Source organism: Capricornis sumatraensis, chromosome 4 (genome assembly GCF_032405125.1).
Source record: "Capricornis sumatraensis isolate serow.1 chromosome 4, serow.2, whole genome shotgun sequence".
NCBI classification, from domain to species: Eukaryota; Metazoa; Chordata; class Mammalia; order Artiodactyla; family Bovidae; genus Capricornis; species Capricornis sumatraensis.
The window spans coordinates 104823390-104847354 of NC_091072.1; the positions used below are offsets into that span (position 1 = coordinate 104823390).

General features: G+C 39.9%; 1 protein-coding gene across 2 annotated transcripts in view; it reads left to right on the top strand.

Moving 5' to 3' along the window:
• Positions 1–23965, top strand: part of CFAP54 (cilia and flagella associated protein 54) — a 324342-nt gene that overhangs the window by 193065 nt on the left and 107312 nt on the right. For both annotated transcript variants that reach the window (XM_068971780.1, XM_068971781.1), the window contains 4 exons: positions 6165–6218; positions 12586–12793; positions 16244–16323; positions 17940–18109. In XM_068971780.1, coding sequence (XP_068827881.1) covers positions 6165–6218; positions 12586–12793; positions 16244–16323; positions 17940–18109 — 512 coding nt within the window. The remainder of the gene's footprint in view (positions 1–6164; positions 6219–12585; positions 12794–16243; positions 16324–17939; positions 18110–23965) is intronic.

Genomic DNA, 23965 nt, shown 5'->3' on the forward strand with positions numbered 1-23965 from the left:
GGCTCCTCTGTCATGGAATTCTCCAGGCAAGAATACTGGAGTGAGTTGTCATGCCCTTCTCCAGGCGATCTTCCTGACCTAGGGATCAAACTGGGTCTCCCTCATTGCAAGCAGATTCTTTACAGTGTGAGCCACCAAGACTGATTAGAGCTAACCTCAGACATACACAAGGCTTCCTTTGTCTGAAATGGAGGGGTGAGTGTCAAGACAAGGATAGGAGTGTGGTCTGGGGGTAGGTTTTGACTGTGGAATTTTGACTCTGTGTCATCATGGAAAGTCTCAGGGGACATATTTATTAGCCACTGCCTCTTAGACTTTTGAATCTGAGCTTGTAATTTCTAATTAACATTTTTAGTCAAAACAGTCTCTCTTCAAGTTTCATTTGGATATTTTGATTTATATATTAATACTTTATACCAAAAAGTTGAGCGTATGTTCAGATTTCTTCTGATTTTTATGAGGAGAAAATGTTCTAGTTTGTCAAGCTTTAAGGAGATCAGTCCTGGGTGTTCTTTGGAAGGAATGATGCTAAAGCTCAAACTCCAGTACTTTGGCCACCTCATGCGAAGAGTTGACTCATTGGAAAAGACTCTGATGCTGGGAAGGATTGGGGACAGGAGGAGAAGGGGACGACAGAGGATGAGATGGCTAGATGGCATCACCGACTCTATGGACGTGGGTTTGGGTTAACTCCGGGAGTTGGTGATGGACAGGGAGGCCTGGCATGCTGCAGTTCATGGGGTTGCAAAGAGTCGGACATGACTGAGCGACTGAACTGAACTGAACTGATTGGACTGGGAGAGAGTTTTACCTGGCTTGCTTAATTGGTATTTGTAAATTGCATAAGTGAAGCATCCTTGAAAATGAATGTGTGTGTTAGTCACTCAGTTGTGTTTGACTCTTTGTGACCCATGGACTATAGCCCACCAAGCTCTTCTGTCCATGGAATTCTTCAGGCAAGAATACTGGAGTGGGTTGCCATTCCCTTCTCCAGGGAATCTTCCCAACCCAGGAACTGAATGCTGCTGCTGCTGCTGCTAAGTCGCTTCAGTTGTGTCCGACTCTGTGCGACTCCATAGACGGCAGCCCAACAGATTCCCCCGTGCCTGGGATTCTCCAGGCAAGAACACTGGAGTGGGTTGCCATTTCCTTCTCCAATGCATGAAAGTAAAAAGTCAAAGTGAAGTCACTCAGTCGTGTCCGACTCTTAGTGACCCCATGGACTGCAGCCTACCAGGCTCCTCCGTCCATGGGATTTTCCAGGCAAGAGTACTGGAGTGGGGTGCCATAGGGACTGAATACTGACCTTTAAATATAAATCAGAGTGAGCTGTCATTTTCCTCTGCTTTGGTGTTTTCGGTGATCTGGGAATCACTGGGTGATCTTGCTTAGGTTAGATATTTGGACCCTCATCCACAGGCCAGCAATAAAGGAAACAGGAGAAGGGATCAAGTCAGTTTCCTAGGAGGGACCATGTGTGTGAGGAGTGAGACTGACAGACGCAACACATGCTGGTGGGATTCAAATTTGGAGGACCTAAAAGAAACTGTGGAATGGCTATAAATCTTGAAAAATATTTGCATAGGCTGACAGTATATTTACATATAATGCATATATTACTTCAGTGTATCCCACTAAAATGTTGCTGCTTTTTCTCAGTATGACTGCTACAGTGTTAATATTTATTGCACTGAGGTAATCTAAGAGGAAGTTTTCCCTAGTGGCTCAGACAGTGAAGAATATGCCTACAATGTGGGAGACCCAGGTTTGATTATTTCACTTTTTAGCCTAAGAGGAACATTCAGTAGGTGATACCTGTATACACCTGCAGTTTCAACCAACCATGGTTCAAAATATTTGGGAAAAAATTCCAGAAAGTTCCAAAAGGTAAAATTCAAATTTGCCTGCTAACAATTGCTTACATAGCATTTACATTGTTTTTACAGTAACTTACATAGCATTTACATTGAATTAGACATTATAAATAATCTAGAGATGATTTAAGATATATGGGAGAATATGCCTAAGATATGTGCAAATCCTGCGCTATTTCATATAAGTAGTTAAGTAGTTAACAATCACAGATTTTGGTAAAGGAGGTTGGGGGATGAATCCTGGAATCAGCCCTCCACTGTATTTCTATTTAGCTAGCTGTCTATCTGGAAGTCTGTTGGGTTTTTTGGTTCATTTTCTATGGCCCAACTAATTCATCTTACCTGGGTTAAATGATCAGTGTTTTCTTGTTTGTTTCTCAACAACTTATTGTAAATAGTTTTGTTATTAAAGTCATATTTTAATTCATTGAAAAATGTTTATTGAATGCTGACTGAATATAGGCACTATTCCAGACATGGAGACAGAGCCATGGAAGGATAAATGGAGTTCTTACCTTCCTGAAGGCACATTACCATTGGATGGTCTAGTGAGGAAGACAAATAACAAGCATATTAAGCACACAACTATATGTCAGATGGTGACAATGGTGTGAAGGATGATCAAGCTGAGTTGAGGGGATAGGAAGTGGCCAGAGTGGTGGGCAAATGTCTTATTGAGGGTGGTTTGGGAAATCTAATAAGGAGTGGAAGATTTGAGGGAACGACCTTCCAAATAAGAGGAAATACAAGAGGAAAGGCTTGGAAGATGTGGTTGTGGAAAACTAGAGAGGCCACGTGAGGCTGGGCCCAGACTGGAGAGAAAGAAGAGGACAGGGCAGCACCCAGGAGCTAGGTCACATTGGATCACACAGGGCTGGGTGAGGACTAGAGTTTGCTTTGAATATGAGAAACCTGGCAAAACTTTTAAAGAAGACTGATGCAATAGTAGTAACTTTCAGAGAACTACTTGCTTGCTATTTGGGGAATGGGTGGTGGATGAGGTTGAGTATAAATAGAGAGACCAGGGAGTAGGGCTTTGCAAATGAGCTGAGTGAGACATGACCATGGTTAGAGGTAACAGGGGTGGAAGGAAAGAAATGTGGTGAAGTTTTGGATGTGTAGCTAAGGCAGAGCTTGTTGAGATATAGGAGGTAAGAGAAAGAAGTTAAGCATGACCACACAGCTTCAACATGAGCAGCTGGTAGGAAAGTGTTTTCACTGACTGAGATGGGGAGTCCTGCTGCTCTCAGGCAGGGTGGAGCAGGTTAAGTGTGAGATTCCTAATAGACAAACAGGTGGAGAGGCTGCCTGTGTAGGTGCAGAGAGTGTGTGATTCAGAGGAGAGGTTAGGGCTGCAGGTAAGTTTGGGAGCATTAACAGAGAGTTAAAAAATCATGGGACTGGATGAAATCAGCTGGGGACCAAGGCACAGTAGAAAGTAGAAGTCAGAGGACTGAATGTTGGGATGCTCCACACTTAGGGTCCAGAAGACAAGAAGGAAAGGGAGGTCAGCCGGGTAGAATGGGAAGCAAGAGAAAGTTTTCAGTAGTCACTGGTATCACCAAAGCAAATAAACAAGCAGCCTGAAACCCATGTGCTCAGTCGCTTCAGTCGTGTCTGACTCTGTGTGACCCCATGGACGGCAGCCCACCAGGCTCCCCAGTCCTTGGGATTCTCCGGGCAAGAACGCTGGAGTGGGTTGCCAGTTCCTTCTCCACTGCATGAAAGTGAGAAGTGAAAGTGAAGTCGCTCAGTCGTGTCCGACTCTTCACAACCCCATGGACTGCAGCCCACCAGGCTCCTCCGTCCATGGGATTTTCCAGGCAAGAGTACTGGAGTGGGTTGCCATTGCCTTCTCCAATGCATGAAAGTGAGAAGTGAAAGTGAAGTCACTCTGTCGTGTCCGACTCTTCGAGACCCCATGGACTGCAGCCCACCAGGCTCCTCCATCCATGGGATTTTCCAGGCAAGAGTACTGGAGTGGGTTGCCATTGCCTTCTCTGTCATAACGGACTATAGCCCGCCAATCCAAACTGAAACTTATGTATACAGATAAATTCCAAACTTCATTTTTGTAATCAACTTGTTTGCATAAGACAAAAGTGGGGGCAAATTGTCTCCTGATGGACTGTGACTTCACATTTTTTATTCTCAAAATTATTGTGCAGCTTTCCAGCTTCAGTTGGGAATTTAAAAAGCGTAATTAAAAGAGGAAGTGCATTCAGGGTTTATAATTAAAATAGGTGGCCAATGTTATTAGGCTGCAGGCTAGTTATTTAAAGAAAGGATTAATGAATTAGATTTCAGTGTAAAAGCAGTTACTGAAAAAAATCTTACAGATTATGACTGGACTTTTCACAGGCTTTTAAAAAATTCTATTTTTAAACATACTCATATTGAGTTTCTGTCCTCATCACCAAATCTAAAGTCCCGTCATTAAACTTCTTAAAATTATATCACCAGAAGTCTCACCCTGGATTTGCTTACTCACTTTTCAACATATTCAAGGAGATAAAGACTACCTTCAAAAAAAAAAAAAAAAAAAAGGAATGTCTTTAAACACTTACCAACACTTTCTTCCCTTAAGAGCTATGCGTGATGTCTTGATTTAGAGGTTCCTCAAAAGCAGATCCTGAGATAAAGATTTGGGAACACGTAGTGTGGTCAGGGGACTTCCCTTATGACTTAGCTGGTAAAAAATTAACCTGCAATGTGGGATACCTAGGTTTGATTGCCAGGTTGGGAAGATCTCCTGGAGAAGGGAAAGGCTACCCACTCCAGGATTCTGGCCTGGAGAATTCCATGGACTATATAGATATAGTCCATGAGGTCACAAGCGTCAGACACGACTGAGCAACTTTCACTTTCACAGTGTGTTTGGCTGGTGACTCCAGGAAGAACTGTGAGTAAGGGGGAAAGTCAGACAGCAAAATAAGGAAAACCACTCCAAAGAGTGTTAATGAGATCACTGCCATGGGCAGTCGGGGCCACAAAGAGACAGTCCCTCACCCCTCATGGGTAGTGGCTGCTCCTTATGTGTCCAGCCTCTCCTGAAACTCTCTTGTGGCCGCAGACTACCCTCAGGTAGAGAGGTCCAGGTGCTTGAAGTAGGATACCATCCACATTTGAATGACCTATTCATGGAAGATGCTGGTGACTTCCAGGTGACCACAAGGATGTGAGTGAGGTATTAGTATTGATGCCTGAGAGCAGGTGCCTTTTTAAAGGTCTTCTGTACCAAGGGGGATGCACACTCATAATAATACAACAATGTTCTGCAGCAAATGAATGTTTTCTAAGGCAACATTATATTTAGAACATATTAGCAGGTAACTCACAAACAAGGAAAGAGTCACAAAAAGCATCATTCTGAAGAGTAATACAATTTTACCTCAAACTGGCAAAAAAAAAAAAGGCGCTAATATGCAATGCCGTTGAAACTGCACTAATCCTTTTCATACAGCGTGGATAGAAGGTAAACTGAGCTGTGTGTGTGTGTTAGTCGCTCAGTCATGTCTGACTTTTGTGACCCTATGAACTATAGCCCGCCAGTCTCCTCTGTCCATGGGATTTTCCAGGCAAGAATACTGGAATGGCTTGCCATTTCCTACTCCAGGGGATCTTCCCAACACGGATGGAATCTGGGTCTTCTGCACTGCAGGCAGATTCTTTACTGTCTCAGCCACCAGGGAAGCCTCTTATTCTTATGACCCAGCACTTCTGCTTCCAGGAATCTATTCAAAGGTGCTAATCAGAAATACTCATCACCAATATTATTTAGTACAGGGCTGAATGGTGGGGTGAAGGTGGAAAGTGGTCCTATTTGCCTAACAGTAGGCAAGAGGATAAGTCATTGTGCCACTGGGATTGCCAAAATGTTCTCTCAGGTTTTTCCATAGGATGTTACAGAAAAACCCAAACAAACTTTTTGGCCAACCCCAGTACATTCGTAGGCTAGAGTGTCATTGAGCTGTTGGATGAGGTTTACAAATAATGGCTTAAGACAATAATTATGATGTAACATTTAGTGAAAATGAACACAAATCCATATATAAAGCTTTAAAATACTTCAGAAGGAAGTTGGTAGTAAAGACACCAAGATATTAACATTAACAACCTAAAGATGTTTTTGCTTTCTTCTTTATACTATACTTGCCTTTTCTGACTAGAGCATGTATTACTTTTATAGTAAAAATGGTATTTAAAAATAGTTTAGAACACATTAACGTTTTCATCTGACAGACCACTCAGTACTCTTGTTTCTAATGTTAACGTTTTGTATATTAACAGCAATTTCAATCATTTGACTCGGGAAAACCTCTTATTAGTAAAGAAAATATGCAGGTAAGGATAACATTTCATAAACTTTGGCTATTTAGTATGGATAATTTTTGAGTCATTTCAATCTATTTGGTGTGTATAATCTTTGTTTTTGAGCACCTGCTATGAATATATTCTTCTCTTCTAGTAAAGGGGTTTTACCTCCAAATACTGAAGCCAGCGGTATGGTTGGACCCAAACTGATCTGCTTTTCAGATGCAACAAACATCAGTTATTGCTCCTCAATTTTTCAGTTATATATGCATCTTCAGTGTCTTATCTAGCCACGTCAAGCATCTAATATTTATCTTAGTTACCTAGTAACTTTGATCATAAGTAAAGGATTTTCTAATTGGCCACCTATTCAATACTGCTTTTACTTAGACCCTTGCCCCATCTGAGATGGCCTCTCAACCAGTGTTTGGAAGGTTTTCTTTTCTTTTTCAGTTTTTTACTGGGATGTAATCGACACATAATGTTGTGTAAATGTGAGGTGCACAACTGCATTGATTTGATACTTTTATGTATTGCAATATGATTTCCCCTGCAGGGTTAGCTAAAGGAATATTTTCATATGGCATTTTCATAAACAATTCCTCTGACTTTCCCACTATTTTTTTACAAAGAGAGGACCAGATTGCCCATCTCAGTAAGTTTGTTCTTGTCAATAATTGAATGATTGGGTTTTAAGCTTTTGATGACCTATGAGCATTTAAGTATATTTTTTCAAGTCATTAAAAAAAATCTTAAGAGTACCAATTATTTGTTCCACTGGAAAGTGTTGATGTGGAAGGTTGATATGGTAATCATTGTTAATGGGATTGCAGACAGGTGAGTGGTTCATACAGCCAGGTGATGGTTAATGCATCTAGCCAGACACATGTAGTATTCATTTTTTTAATGCTCAGAAATAGCATTCTGTTTCACAATTAATTTTTATGAAATAATTTTGAGACATTTACTCAAAATTGCTATTTTTCTTCCATAATTTTGATATATTTACCTTTCATTAAATATATCTTATTTAATGTAATCTTATTACTTTTCTATTATTGTTCATTTTATTCCACAAACTTCACTTTTAATTATCCTTCAAGTGACTCATTGTTTTTGTCTTAAAATTTGTTTTAATTTACAACCAAGTTGCCTGACATGAAAGAGCTGGTATTAGGAAGATACAAATACATATTCAACTTTTAAAAAAATTTTTTTATTTTTACTTTATTTTACTTTACAATACTGTATTGGTTTTGCCATACATTGACATGAATCCACCATGGGTATACATGTGTTCCCAAACATGAACCCCCCTCCCACCTCCCTCCCCACAACATCCCTCTGGGTCATCCCCGTGCACCAGCCCCAAGCATGCTGTATCCTGCATTGGACATAGACTGGCGATTCAATTCTTACATGATAGTATACAAGTTTCAATGCCATTCTCCCAAATCATCCCACCCTCTCCCTCTCCCTCTGAGTCCAAAAGTCCGTTATACACATCTGTGTCTTTTTTGCTGTCTTGCATACAGGGTCATCATTGCCATCTTTATAAATTCCATATATATGTGTTAGTATACTGTATTGGTGTTTTTCTTTCTGGCTTACTTCACTCTGTATAATCGGCTCCAGTTTCATCCATCTCATCAGAACTGATTCAAATGTATTCTTTTTAACGGCTGAGTAATACTCCGTTGTGTATGTGTACCACAGCTTTCTTATCCATTCATCTGCTGATGGACATCTAGGTTGTTTCCATGTCCTGGCTATTATAAACAGTGCTGCGATGAACATTGGGGTACATGTGTCTCTTTCAATTCTGGTTTCCTTGGTGTGTATGCCCAGAAGTAGGATTGCTGGGTCATATGGCAGTTCTATTTGCAATTTTTTAAGGAATCTCCATACTGTTCTCCATAGTGGCTGTACTAGTTTGCATTCCCACCAACAGTGTAGGAGGGTTCCCTTTTCTCCACACCCTCTCCAGCATTTATTGCTTGCAGATTTTTGGATTGCAGACATTCTGACTGGTGTGAAGTGGTACCTCATTGTGGTTTCGATTTGCAATTCTCTGATAATGAGTGATGTTGAGCGTCTTTTCATGTGTTTGTTAGCCATCCTTATGTCTTCTTTGGAGAAATGTCTATTTAGTTCTTTGGCCCATTTTTTGATTGGGTCATTTATTTTTCTGGAATTGAGTTGCATAAGTTGCTTGTATATTTTTGAGATTAGTTGTTTGTCAGTTGCTTCATTTGCTATTATTTTCTCCCATTCAGAAGGCTGTCTTTTCACCTTGCTTATATTTTCCTTTGTTGTGCAGAAGCTTTTAATTTTAATTAGATCCCATTTGTTTATTTTTGCTTTTATTTCCAGAATTCTATTCAACTTTAATTTTAGTGTTCCGAGACCTTGGAATGTTTCAGAATATTTATTTCTTTCCAGTCATAAATGCCAGGGCATCCTGAAAACACTGCTTTTGGTTTTGGTTATAAAAGTGGTTTGGGGTATAAACAGAATGTCTGATTTTTTTTTCTTTTAAGAGACTGACAGTATAATGGAAAACTGATTTCTATTAGCTAATTAATTAAAACAGAACTGTTGGTCTGCTTAAGATGCTTCAGATTACATTTTATATTTTCTGTAGAAAGAGAGAAAGGAGTGTTAGATAGCATTACTAATTAATCTTCTTTTCATCCTCAAGTGTTTGTGTGTAATTGTCAGGGCTCATTAAATCACTGTTTGCTGTGGATAAAAACGAGAAACCTTCTCCTACACATCCCTTCACCCCTAGCCAGTCTGAAGTTCCTTTTTCTAGATGGAGAATGTCAACCATTTTCCTACTACAACCATTTGTTACGAAATCAGTCTCAGAGATGCTCCATGTCTGGTTCTGATTGGGGATTGTTTTTCCCCCTTTACAAAAGGTTAAGCAAGGAGAACGAACAATAGCAACAGACCTCCCCACTGCCAGCATTGGCTCAAAATCTCTCAAACGATAAGACTTTTCTTTTTCAGTTTGCATAAGGCAAATAATTTCCTTCTTTTTAGAATCGATAGTCCTGGCATCTGCTTTTTATATTAATATAACAAATATTTACCAAGAGCCTGTTGTGTACAAGGCACAGTTCTTGAGCTGTCAAATAAATGCACCAGTTAATCAACAATATGGATTCCAAGCCCCTGAGGGGCTCTCTGAAGAGCTTGTAGTTTAGTGGGTAAGACTAGTAATAAATATGATATATGTCTAAACATTATAAATGAGTAAATTATATAGTATGTTAGAAGGTGAACCATGCTTCAGGGGAGAATGAACCTAGCAGCCAATAAAGAGGGTAGGCTGGAATTGTAATTTTGAATGAGGCAATCAGCTTAGTCATCTCTGAGGTGACATTGGTGAACAGACCTGAAGCAGATAACACTGCAAATCATATGAAATCTGGAGAAAGAATACTCTAAGAACAGGCTACAGTGGGTGCAAAGGCCCTGAGGCAGGATTGCCTATTTAGTGAGGGACACCTTGGCTGGTGTTCCTTGAGTTGTGTGAGTGATGGGAGAACAGTAGGAGACGGGTCAGAGAGGTAACGGGGTGGCTAGTGGTGGGGTGCTCACTTGGAGAAGGGCCTTGTAAGGCTTTCATCATCCAGGCTCTTACTCTGAACAAAAGGAGCAGCCACAGAAGATTCAGGGCAGAGGTGTGGCCTGATCTACTTTTTAAAAAATTATTATTCATTTGTTTTTGACTGTGCTGGGTTTTCTCTGCTGCGTGGACTTTTCTCAAGTTGCAGAGTGTAGGGACTCCTCTCTAGTTGTGGTGCATGGGCTTCTCATTGTAGTGGCTTTGTTCATTGCAGAGCACGTGGGCTCAGTAGCTGAGGCTCCTGGTTTCTAGAGCATATGCTCAATAGTTGTTGCACGTGGGCTTTGTTGCTCCACGGTATGTGGGATCTTCCTAAATCAGGGCTCAAACCCATGTCCCCTACATTGGCAGGCAGATGCTTTACCACTGAGCCATCAGGGAAGCCCTACTTATGTTTTAAAGGGATCACTTTAGCTAATCTGTGGAGTCTTCCATGTGTGCCAGGTACTATTATGGTGCTGTCAATCAGACACATTAACCAATAAACAATACAGACAAGTTCTCAGTCCTCATAGAGCTTATATTTTATGTGTGTGTGTGTGTGTGTGTGTGTGTGTGTGTGTGTGTATGTGTGTGTGTGTGTGTGATGGGAGGTGGAAATCAGGAATAAAATTTTGGACATGTTGAGTTTGAGATGTCTGTTAGACCTCTAAATGGAAGAATTGAGTCAGAAGTTGATTATATGAGTCTTGAGTTAGAAAAGAAGTTGGAGGTAGACACAAAAATGTAGGACTTAGCATTTAGATGAGATTAAAAGCATGAGCCTGATTAAGATCATCTGAGGGGAGAGAATGAGGATACAGAAGGGGACCAAGCCCTGGGACACTACAATACTTAGAGGTCTAGGAGAAGAGGAGGAACCAGCAAAGAAGACTGAAAAGGAGGAGTAGATAGAATAGGAAAAGAAGCAAGGGAGTGTGGTGGCTTGAAAGCCAAGAGAGGAGCATTTTCAAAAGAGGGAAGGTTTAATAGTGTCAAATATTGCTGACAAATGCAGTACTGTAATTCACCAAGTCTTAAACATTCATTTTAATAAAAGATTTAATAGCTCTGCAGTTAGAATGCACTTTACAGTTGCAGGCATATGAATGTTTAATTGGCATATAAAATAGTGGTGTCTTAGATTAACATAACATAGCATATAAAGCAGGCTTCCCTGGTGGCTCAGACAGTAAAGAATCTGCCTGCGATGCAGGAGTCCCAGATTCGATCCCTGGGTCAGGAAGATCCCCTCGAGAAGGGAATGGCTACTCACTCCAGTATTCTTGCCTATGAAAACTAAGAACTGAACCATGGATTTAACCTAGAGTAGGCCTTGGCTGACTTTGACCAGAGGATTTCAATGTAAGGATGGAGTATGTTTACAAGAAAATGAAAGGAGAGAGACTGGAATAGTGACAACCTTGTAGGTTGTTGTTGTTGTAAACAGAAGTGAACATTCGGGTAGTAAATGGAGAGAGAAGTCAGAATGTAGAGAGTTAATCGTTTTTTTTTTTTTTTAATGGAGAAGAGTGTACTGATGAGAATGTCTCTGTAGAAAGGAAACATTTTTTACAAATTGAAGTATAGTTGATTTACCATGTTGTATTAATTTCTGCTGTACAGCAAAGTGATTCAGTTATACCTTCTTTTTCATTACAGTTTATCATAGGATACTGAATTTAGTTCTCTGTGTTATACAGCAGGACCTTGTTGTTTATCCATTCCACATATAATAGCTTACATATGCTAACTCCAAATTTCCAGTGTGTCCCTTCCCTCTCTCCTTCCCTTGGCAGCCACAATTCTGTTTACTGTGTCTGTGAGTCTGTTCCTGTTTTATAGATGAGTTTGCTCATGTCATATTTTGGATTCCACGTGTGAGTGATATTATGTGGCATTTGTCAGAAAGGGAACACTTACACTGTAGGAGAGAATGGCTCATCAGACTGGAGGGGATGGGCCTGATGACCTAAGTAGTGGCACCAGCCTTAGGAAGCAGGAAGGAAGGCAGGGCAGTGAGGCAGGTGCGTGGGGAGGTGAAGCTGCGGGGTCTGTGGGCGCTACGCTGACTGCTTCAATTTGCTCATTTGAGTAGAGGAAGCAAGGTTATTCACTGGGAGGGGCATTGGGAAGGAAGTCTTAGAATTTAGAAACAAAAAGGGCATGAAGTGGTTGTCTAAGGAGACAGCAAGAGTGAATGGACTGGGAAAATGTAGGATGATGACAGGTGGCACTGAGGCCTGGTCAGGAATGTAAAGTGGGACCACTTAGAACAATTGCCAAGGAAGCGTGTGTGCAAGGGAGGGGGCAGGAAGTTGAGGGAGTCCTCAAGGTGGGCATTCTCATGATTGACCCAGAATCTAAGCTGGGAAGGGGTTGCTTGTCTACCTGTTCTTCCTCTTCTTCCATCCTGTGAGCCCGAATTCACTTGAGCTAAAGCAGAGCGGCCGACGTGCCTGGCTGGTGAGCTTTTTCAGTTGCTCTATTTTGCTAAGTTGTCCCCTCCACTATGCCAGCACCAGATTCACTCTCATTGCATGGCAGGGCTGACCTTGGGGCAGGTCACCCACTGCTGAGGCAGTAGCACTGTGGACCTGCTGGCATCATTATGATGTCATGTCTCTCTCAATGGACTTGCCAATTACAGTCCCTCATGTCTAGCCCTCCATTCCTTCATCCTGTGCCAAATAAGGACTGTAGAAGGACTGAAGCTAATAATATCTGAAAACAGTATTTTACTACTTTTCCTGATTTTCATTTTTTTCTCCATTTTTTTAGGCACTTGATGATTTAATAAATAAAGGCATGCCTGTAATTCTGGTTACGGTTAGCCAGCAACATCTCTTAAGTAAGTTTTTATTTGTTAAAGCATACTTTTTCATAAATGTGGCTGCAACAATAAATTGTGTCCCAGAGCAGATAATGAAACCAGTCGGCCATGGAGTTATGAATGAGAAAAGCAAACCAAATCTTCCAAACTTGAAAGGTAATATTTTATTTTATTTTTGCTTATTTCTTTTTTTATTTCCTTTCCCTTCCAATTCCCCACTCTACCCACTATAGTCCATATAAACATTCTAGCAGGTATTCTTTCATAGTTTTCTCTGAGTTCACTTAATGACACACATATGTGCTTATGTCTAGGTGCCATATCCACCAATTTATCTGCATATATGTCTACTTTTTTTATATTATGTGCAGTTGACCCTTGAACAACACGTTTGAATTGCGCGGGTCCACTGGTATATCAAATTTTTTCAATAGTGAATATTTCAATACTGTAAATCTGTGGTTGGTTGACTCTGCACATGCTGAACTGTGGATATAGAGGACTGTCTATACCAAGCACCGAGTATAAATTATACATGGATTTTTGACTGCATGGAGGGTCAGTGCCCCTAACCTCTATGTTGATCAAGCGTCAGCTGCACATACAAAATCAGATTTGTCATTTGCTTAAGAGATGATGTATTTTTCATTTTTCTGCTTTTTGCAGTTCTTATGTAGGAAACTTTGCTAAGCCACCCCAAGTCAACTGTTTTGCTTTGTCTCCTATCTTGGCTGTGTGGTGTTCTATGCTGTGAACATCCCATGATTTATTCAACCAATCCTTTGTTGTGTGTTCATTTTGTTTGCAGGATATGGAATATCTGCATATCTCTAGATACTGCCATATCCAGGGATATGCAGAAGCACTACATATTCATATTATAGTATATATTTCAATGGGATAAGATATCCATGGATGGAATTTATAGCCCATATATACATATAAAACTATTTAAGCATTTTACAAATGTAATAATGTTGCCTTAAAATAGTTTTTTTTTTAAACTACTAAGTATGATATTAACTGTTTTTCATAGCTGTCCTTGATCAGGTAGAGGAATTTCTCTTCTGTTCCTAAGTTGTTGAGTGATTTTATCATGAAAGGGTGTTCAGTTCAGTTCAGTTCAGTCACTCAGTTGTGTCCAACTCTTTGCGACCCCATAGACTGCAGCATACCAGGCTTCCCTGTTCATCACCAACTCCCGGAGTTTACTCAAACTTACGCTATCAAGTCAGTGATGGCATCCAACCATCTCATCCTCTGTCATCCCCTTCTCCTCCTGCCTTCAGTCTTTCCCAGCATCAGGGTTTTTTCCAGTGAGTCAGTTCTTCACATCAGGTGGCCAAAGTATTGGAGTTTCAGCTTTAGTATTAGTCTTTCCAATGAATATTCAGGACTTATTTCCTTTAGGATGGACTGGTTGGATCTCCTTGCAGTCCAAGGGACTCTCAAGAGTCTTCTCCAACACCGCAGTTCAAAAGCATCTATTCTTCAGCACTCAGCTTTCTTTATAGTCCAGTTCTCACATCCACACATGACTACTGGAAAAACCATAGCTTTGTCTAGATGGACCTTTGTCAGCAGTGTCTCTGCTTTTTAATATGCTGTCTAGGTTGGTCATAGCTTTTCTTCCAGGGAGCAAGCATCTTTTAATTTCATGGCTGCAGTCACCACCTGGAGTGATTTTGGAGCCCAAGAAAATAGTCGGTCACTGTTTCCATTGTTTACCCATCTGTTTGCCATGAGGTGATGGGACCGGATTCCATGATCGTGATTTTTTGAAAGTTGAGTTTTAAGCCAGCTTTTTCACTCTCCTCTTTCACTTTAATCAAGTGGCTCTTTAGTTTCTCTTCACTTTCTGCCATAATGGTGGTATCATTTGTGTATCTGAGGTTATTGATATTTCTCCCAGCAATCTTGATTTCAGATTGTGCTTTATCCAGCCCAGGATTTTGCATGATGTACTCTGCATATAAGTTAAATATAGTGTTGGGTTTTATTAAATGTTTTTCCTGTGTCTATTAAGATGATTATATGTTTTTTATTTTGTATTCTATCAACAGAGTGTATTGGTTGATTTTTGAGTGTTTAATCTTCCTTGCTTTCTTGGGATAAATCCCACTGGTCATGGTGTAAAATCTTTATATATATTCCTGGATTGTTTGCTAGGATTTTCTTAAAGATTTTTGCATCCATATTCATATGATATATTGTGTAGTTTTTTCTTTCTTTCTTATGATGTCTTTGTCTAGTTTTGGTATTAGAATAATATTGACCTCTGTTTTAAAGTGTAAGTGTTTTTATTATTCAGGTATGGTAAGGCCAACTGTGGAGAAGGAAATGGCAACCCACTCCAGTATTCTTGCCTTGATAATCCTGAGGACAGAGGAGCCTGGCAGGCTACAGTCCATGGGATCACAGAGTTGGATATGACTGAGCGATTAACACTTTCACTTCAGGCCAACAGATTAGGAACTGACTGCTAGTGAAAACATAGTTTGTTATTTAGAGCCTCCAAGAGGGAGGGGCCTAATACAACATGGAACTGCTGCTCAGGAGGCAAAGAGGGCCAGAGGAAGATGTGGGTCAGACTCTTCCCAGGGTTTCTCCATACCAGCCTCAAGGCATTTGTCTTCTATCCTTGTCTCTCTTCGTACTTTCCCTTAGGGAAGAAGACCACAACCCAGATCTTTCTTCTGGGCCCTCCTTCGTCCTCAGCTGACCCCTAGCTCCAGAGCCTCCTAATTTAGGAGGAGAGCCAGGTAGGTTGAGGGTGGAAAAAGGGAGGAAGTCAAGAGTGTTCAGTTCCATGTTATTCTGGACTCCCTCTTCCACTTGGCGAACTTAGCCTCTTTATGTGGGTCATTTGTGCATTAATTCCTAGTCAAATGAAGACTTGTCATTTTTCTCCCTCTTGTAGTCTAGAAGCCAAGCTTACTAAAGCAGGCAAAGACTGTGATCTAAATTGTCTCAGTTCTCCCTTGCTCAGAATGAGGGCTGGCTTTGGATTATAGGTAGGAATGTCAAGATGTTTGAGGATTGTAGGTTGTGCTGTTCCAAACGGTCTCACTCTCTGGTCTTAGAGTGAGGGGCTGGTGCAGATCAGCAGTACTAACACCTCCAAGGAGATCTTACTGAGATATTATAAACATCTAGAAGACTCAGAATACTTTGAGAACCATATAGGATCCCAGGTGAGGAACCACTACTTTGTATCAGTAGTCGATTAACTTGAATGGCATCAACAAACATATGAAAGTTCCTTTCAGAATTGTCTTGGAGAAGGAAATGGCAACATTCTCCAGTATTCTTGCCTGGAGAATCCCTTGGACAAAGGAGCCTGGTGGGCTATTCCATGGGGTCATAGAGTGGGACACAACTGAGTGACTGACACACACACCCACACAATTTGTTTTAAAAATCAGCCATAGTCTGCTAACGTATGATATTTGAGGACCATTGTATATAGCAATATATTTCTAATTATCATTGTGGTTGATTTTTAAACATTAAATTTCCCAACTAATGATAAGTTTTATAAATTAGAATTCACATTTAAGCTAACCATAGATATATGTAGTTCTTCTAAAATGTTGTGTTTTGTAGAGATGTGTTTAAAGGATGAGGGAGGCTCACTTTGTCATCTGACAAAATTGAAAGAGAACTTTGTTCTTAGCACACTAAAGGTAAGTTAAAAAAAAAATCTCAAATCATAGTGAATCAGTTACCAAAATGCCCACTCTTAGGCCCTGGCCAGGCCAGCTTTCAGGTTTGTGTTTACTGTTGGGAAATCTGTTAGCTTGTCTTTCCCAAGCATGGGTTGGGGCCAGAGATTGGTCTACTCCCCATAAGAAAAGCAGATGCTGAGTGATGTCAGACTTTGACCTTTTAACTCAGTTAAGTTGCTGGGGAAAATAAGATTTATTATTTGATGAGATCTAAGCTTTCCATATCCTGTTTGGCATCTCCTAATCATAACAGTGATTCACAACAGCAACAACAACAGAACCATTTATTCAGTGCTTACTATTATACATGACAGGCACTTTGCATTATATTTAATTCTCACAACTCTGTGATGTACCTGTTAATCGTTTTTGAACTATATTGTGCTGAATAAATTGAGGCTTAGAAATTCACTAATGCCATGTAATTGATAAAATACAGATCAGTAAGAAATTCACTAATGCCATGTAATTGATAAAATACAGATCATGTTCTTAACTATTATACTAAATTACCCTAGTCCTTATATAATATTTATTGCCCTATACAAAGAAGTCTTCAGAGATCTGTTCCTTGAAAGTTTGGTTGGGCTCTTTCTTTTTTGCTAATTAGTACTGTTTGTCCACTATAAAATCTTGTTATCTTCACATTACAAGTTAGATGAGCATAGTTTAATTTGAAATACAGTTGATCCTCATTGTTTACAGATTCAGTATTTGCTGATTTGCTTATCTGCTAAAAGTTACTTGTAACCTCCAAATAAAACCCCTTGGCTCTTTGGTGGTTATTTGGGGACCTGCACAGAGCAGAGAAGAATTTGATTTTTCTGACATGCACATTCTCAGCCAAGTTGAATAAGACAATGGGGACCTTTCGTTTCCACTCTCATACTGTAAACAAGTATCCCTTTTCATGGTGTACTTATTGCCAAGCTTTTCACATTTTTGTGGGGGTTTTGTCATTTCACTATTTGAAATGGCCCCTAAGCATAAAGCTGAAGTGCTGTCTAGTAAATCCTAAGTTCAAGAAGGCTGTGATGTGCCTTTTGGAGAACATGTGTATGTTAGACAAGCTTCAGTCAGGCATGAGTTATAGAGCTCCTGGCTGTGAGTTCAGGGTTAATGAATCTACACCCTATATTCAATTATATGTCTTTAAACATAGACACACATTAAACAAGATTACATATTGACCAGCTGACAAAAAATGGTGTGACGAGAGGCTTGTAGGAACCTATCCCTGTATTTCCCCTAGGAGTAATGCTTCAGCATTCACTGACTCAGTGTTGGCAGGAACTTTCTAGAACACAGCTTCTGTGAATAAGCAAGTATGGGCATCAGCTGTGTGTGCAGTAAAGGGTCACTGTCTTGCACCTTCTGCCACTTCTTCCCTTTTCATTCTCTGCTAACTTTTCCTGTTCACCGAGCTCTCTTCTCTGATGATTTTGTTCAGATTTCCTTTTGGCTCTTCCATTCATTGTTACTTTTTAGTACATAAAAATTATTTGCTGAGTAAGGATGAGACATGGTTTGTATTATGTCTGGACTTGGGTGACTGCATGGTATTCTTTCTTTAGTCAATTTTACTGACAGAAGCTGAAGACAGGCTCAACACCCTTCTGTCAGAGATGGAACATCCAAGCCATAAGGACCTCTCTCAGTGTTGTGCTGGCGAACTGGAGATTGTGGTGGAGGTCAGACTGCAGCTGGCTGCCATTGCCCTGCAGAGACACCGGGCAGCATACAGGCGAGTATTTGCACACACGGCTTCTTCCTCACCCTGATTTGTTCAGTATATCTCAATTTTATGTAAGCTTCAAAAATTCCTAGATTAATAGAGCAGACTTAGGATTCAGGGTTTTTTTTCCACATGTTACTACACTTAAAACTATAGTCCTCAACAAATGAGTTGGTTTATTAAAGCACATAGCTCGGATGTTTTATGTCAAACATTAGCAAATTCACAGACCTCTCCTTTTAAGAATTAATCTATTTTTTTAAAAGGCAGAATCTAAATTCTTTATCAGTTCAGTTCAGTTCAGTTCAGTCGCTCAGTCGTGTCCAACTCTTTGCGACCCCATGAATCTCAGCACACCAGGCCTCCCTGTCCAATTCTTTATAGCTTTCTACAAATTACACCTGTGGAGTGTTTTTTCCAATCAATAACAATGAACAACCAATAACACTATTAAAAATTAACTCTATTTTAAAAAAGTTACTATGAACTATGCTGTGCTGAACCACTGAATAAACTATTGTAGGTGGCAGATTTTTAAAATGTGATGCAATTGCTAATGTCAGATTTTTCCTTTGATTTGTTCATTGATTGATTCATTTATAGTGACCAGTATCTGTTGACATGCCAAGTCACTTCAGTCATGTCTGATTCTTTGTAACCCTATGGACTGTAGCTTGCCAGGCTCCTCTGTCCGTGGGACTGTCCAGGCAAGAAGACTGGAGTGGGTTGTCATGTGCTTCTCCAGGGTATCTTCCAGACCCAGGGATTGTAACAACATCCCTTATGTCTCCTGCATTGGCAGGTGGGTTCTTTACCGCTAGTGCCACCGGGGGCTTCTCCCACCTGTCTGCAGTATGGGAGACCTAGGTTAGATCACTTCTCACTCTTTTTTGTCTGCTGAGTACCTCTTTCTTGGGCTCTGTTCTAGACACTGAGGATACAAAGACAAATAGAATATAGTTTCTGTATTCAAAAGCTCATAGACATATAAACACTTGAATAGTTAAAATACTTCTCAATGATATTTTAATATTGAATAATATAGAAATATGAGCTTCACATATCAGTTATGATAATCATCTCTATCATGAGTATACTTTCAATAGTGATGTTTTGAATAATGAGCAAATTTCTTATATTAACATTCATTCATTCATTAAAAAATAATTTAGGGGCATCTACAATATGCTAGGCACAGTCCTAAGTTCTATATCCCAGTAGACAAAAAAATACATAACAATATTGACAAAAATTCTACCCTCATGGAGTTTATAATCTAATAGAAGATAAACAGGCTGACAATAAACTGTAAACCTAACAGTTAGGTAAACTGTATAGTGTGGCTAAAAATAAGTGTTACAGAGAATATCTGAAGGCAGGAGGAGGAGGAAGTTTATCCTTTTAAAACTGTGCTGTTGTAATAAAGAGAATGACTCCGTTTAGATGTTCATTAACTGACTGCTCCCACTCCCTCTTCTCCTGCCCCATGCCCAGACAAGCAGAGAAGAAAGCCTAGTTACCCCCTCGTTTGGTGCTGGTGGGAAGTCTAAACCACACAGACCCTGACCCACACGTGCTAAACCTTAACCCAGCACTGCCCGTTAACCACCATAAAGCCCAGTCAGTTACCTTTCTCTTTCCTCTTTAGACATTTTCAACCTATTTGGGAGGCTGCAGTGCTCTTCTTGGATAGTTTCCCTATGGAGGTAATCAACCTCTTCATAGTCTTCTTGATGTGCTTGGCATCAGTGTTGACATATAACCCAAATCTGGGGTGGTCAGGGTAGACTTTATGATGAGGTGACATCTGAACAAATAAACATGAGGGTTGTCCACGCAAATACCTGTAGACAGAGTGTTGCAGACTGTGGGAACATGCCTGATACATGTCTGAGGGATAGCACAGGGTCTCTTGTGGCTAGAATGGAGCAAGTGAGAGTTTTCAGAGGTCCTCAAAGATGTACTTGGTGGGGGAGGCAGATCATAAGGGATCTTGTGGCCAAGGTGAAGACTCTGGCTTTTCCTCTGAGAGAACTGGGGAGTCATTATATTGTTTTGAGCAGAAGAATGACATGATCTGATTTTCACTTCCAAGGGATGACTCCAGTTGTCAGGTGGAGAATTGATTGTAGGAGAGAAAGGGTTTGAAAGCAGAGAGATCAGCTGGGGAAGCTGTTATAATAAGAAGACAGATGTTAGTGGCTCTGAAAAGGGTGGTAGCACTGAGGGTGGTGATAAGTCATTGGATTCTGGATATATTTTGAACATAGAGTCGTTAGAATCTGCTGATGCATTAGCTGTAGAGTAGTGAGGAAAAGAGAGGAGTTACAAAAGAAATTGTCCCTTACCAAAATGGGGAAGACTGCAGAGGTGCAGCTTATTTAGGGGAAAGAGCTAAAGTTACATTTTGTACATGTTTAGATTGAGATGTCCCTTTGAGGTACAATTAGCAATATCAAATATTCTTGGAGTCTTTAGAATATAAATAGTATTTAAAGCCTCTGTTTTTTAAAATATATATTTATTTATTTGTTTCGGTGCCTCAGGTCTTAGTTGTGGCATGGGGCATGTAGGATCTAGTTCCCTGACCAGGGATTGAACCTGAACCCCCTGCATTGGGAATGCAGCAGAATCTTAGTTACCAGGGAAGTCCCTTAAAGCCTTTATAAAGAGTGAGATTCCTTAAGGAGTGTGAGTAGATGAATGAAAGATAAAGACCAAGGACTGAGGGTTGATTGTGGTAAAAGATTGGGGAGAAAATGAGGAACCAGCCAAGGAAACTGAGAAGAAATGACTAGTAAAAAAAAAAAACAAAAAAAAAAAACAAAAACATAAAAAACCCCAAGAGATTATGAAATCCAGAAAACCACGTGAAGAAAGTGTGTCAAGGAGAATAGAGTGATCAGCTGTGCCGAGAGCTCTAGGTAGAGAGCTCCAGGTAGAGATGAGAACAGAAAATTGGCAATTGGATGATTTATAAACAGGGACATCACCAGTCCTTTGTACTTTGACAGGAGTAATTTTAGAAGGTAATGGGGAAAGAGCATGTTTAGAGTGGTTTTATGATAACACGGGAGGAGAGAAATTGGACTGCGCAAGTAAAGATGATTCTTTTGAGGAATTTTCATGTAAAGGGAATTAGAGGAATAGGGTGAAGTTGGTAGAAGTAGGATCAAGACAAGTTTTTCTGAGATGAGAGCAACAATAATGTATTATATACTGATGAAAATGACCCAGTAGGGAGAGTGAATTCGATGCTCTGATATAATTTGTACACAGAGGGGTAGGATCCCAGTCCAGTCTTCTCTGTTTTTCTAATACAGAATAAAATTATCCCCCAGCTTGGGATTTCAGAAAGGTCTTTGGGGACTAGCCAGGAACCTGCTTGCTGCCTGCCCTGAGTATAGTTGGAAAAAGAGTAACCCAAGACAAATTCCTCAGATGGATGCTTTTGGCAAGTGCAGGGTCCAAACTGGCACTGACAATGAAATGCAGAAACCTTGAGAAATTAACTTTGAAACTGGTCTTGACATCACAAAGCTGGAGCAAAGCCAAAGCCAAAGTTGTCTCATAGAGATTAACTTAGGAAATGCGGAACTCCCATGGAAAATAACTGCCAGTAAAGTTAGCACAGAGGCAAATATCATAAACCAAATGAAGAAACAGCCTCAGAAGAGAGCAAACAATAAATGGCAGACTTTGCAGCCCAAGAAATGAACTGTTCAAAGATGTGAAGGATGGAAGAGAATGAGACAAGATTATGAAAGGAATAGGTGAATTTAGGGGAAAAAAAACTAGAGGTTTTAGAACTGAAAAATATAATCATTGAATGAAAAGAAGAAATGATCAAATTAGATGGAAGTAATTTTTTTCCTCTCCTTTCTCAGTATACTGAAATTCTGTGCATTAGGTTCTATGCATTGGACCCAGAATTTGGAAAGGGACTTAATTTTTTAGATGGCCATTCTCTTTAAACAGGAGAAGCACTTCTGCAGCCTTCGCGAGGGGGAAGTCAGTTCAGCAGAAACCCCCCTTTGCTTGTGTTTAGATTGGTAACATACAATCGCCTCATTATTGCCTAGATTGGAAGCTTTCCCTAGTTGTTGTTCAGTCGCTTAATTGCAACCTCATGGACTGTGGCTCGCTGGGCTCTACTGAGTCCACATCTAAATTTGATTTTGTGTTAGAGACAGTACAGGTTTGGGGGAATGTATAAATTTTTGTGGTTTCTAAGCAGTGGTGAAAATCCATAAAGTCTGTTTGGGGGAGTGATTCTCAAATGTGGTCTGCAGATCTCTGGATGTTCCTGAGACTCTTTCAGGGAGGTCTGTGAGGTTAGAACTATTTTTATAGTAGTTTATAACATAGTAAACTATGTGTATAATAGTTTATAAAATGAAGATTTTTTTTTGCCTTTTCTGTGTGTTGTTATTTGCAACTGATGCTGCAAAAGCAACAGTGGTGAAACTTCCATCAGCTCACCATGAATCAAAGCAGTGACACCAAAGCAAACTAGTTGTCCTGTTCTTCACTGCTGCATGCTTGCGATAAAAAAAAAAACAAGGCAGATTCACTTAAGAATGCTTTTGCTGAAGCAGTAGAATCTGTTACATTCATAAATACCTATTCTTAAATAAATTTGTAATAATCTGTGGGCATATATTAAGTGGGACGTGTACCTCAAGCACTTTCACTGTGTAGCACAGTCTGATGGCTGTCTTGAGGAAGAGAACGCATGTGGATGAATTGAGAGCTGGCTAAGCTGTTTTTCTCATGGAACAACATTTCTGTTTGTAAAAACAACTGACAAACCATGATTATTCAGACTTGGGTATTTGACAGGTATTTTGTTGAAAATGAGTGAAATGAACATGCTTTTTCTAGGAAAACAACTAATTGTTTTTGTTGCCAGTGATAAAATCTAAACTTGCATAAGAAAACTGGAGTTTTGGAAAATTTGTATTTGCTATCATGAGCTTGACAGTTTTCTAATGCTTAGATTTTTTGGATGAGACTGGCGGTGACATTAATGGGCATTGTTTTTTTAAAATGTGTAACGAAATGCTTCAACATCAAGAGGATCTGTGTAACTCAGGAAGCTTATGTTTTCTAAATGACCACATATGATGTTCCCAAATCCTGGTTAACAAGAAAGACCATTAGGTTTTATGTAACTGAGTAGGGAAAGTGCATCAGTGGATGTTATTACATTTCACATAGCAACAAACTTAAGAAACTATAATTTGTTGGGCTTCCCTGGTGGCTCAGACAAGAATCTGCCTGCAATGCGGGAGGCCTGGGTTCAATCCCTGGGTTGGGAAGATCCCCTGAAGGAGGGCACAGGAATGCACTCCAGTATTCTTGCTTGGAAAATCCGCATGGACAGAGGAGCCTGGTGGGCTACCATTCATGGGGGCACAAAGAGTCTGACATGATTGAGCAACTAAGCATATCATTTGTCACATGTTGGTATAGTATCAAGGAAGAATATTCACAATTATTTGAAGAGGCTCTTAAAATACTCCTCCCATGTCCAGTCACTATCTGTGTGAGGCCTAGTCGTCTGCACTTCCGCCAAACATTATGTCACAACAGACTGACTAGTCTTCTATTCAGTAGATTTTCTCTTTTCAAGTCAGATATTAAAGAGATTCACAAAATGCAAAAACAGTGGCATCTTTCTCACTATTTTTTGTTTTTGAAAATATATTTTCCATAAAACATATTATTTATATTAAAATGTAATGAGTTTTTATTTTTAAATGAATTAGTAAATGTTAATGAATTTAAACATGACTCAATTTAATTTCCAATATGGTAAATATTGATAGAGCTCTTGGATGGTTCTCAATAATTTTTAAGAAT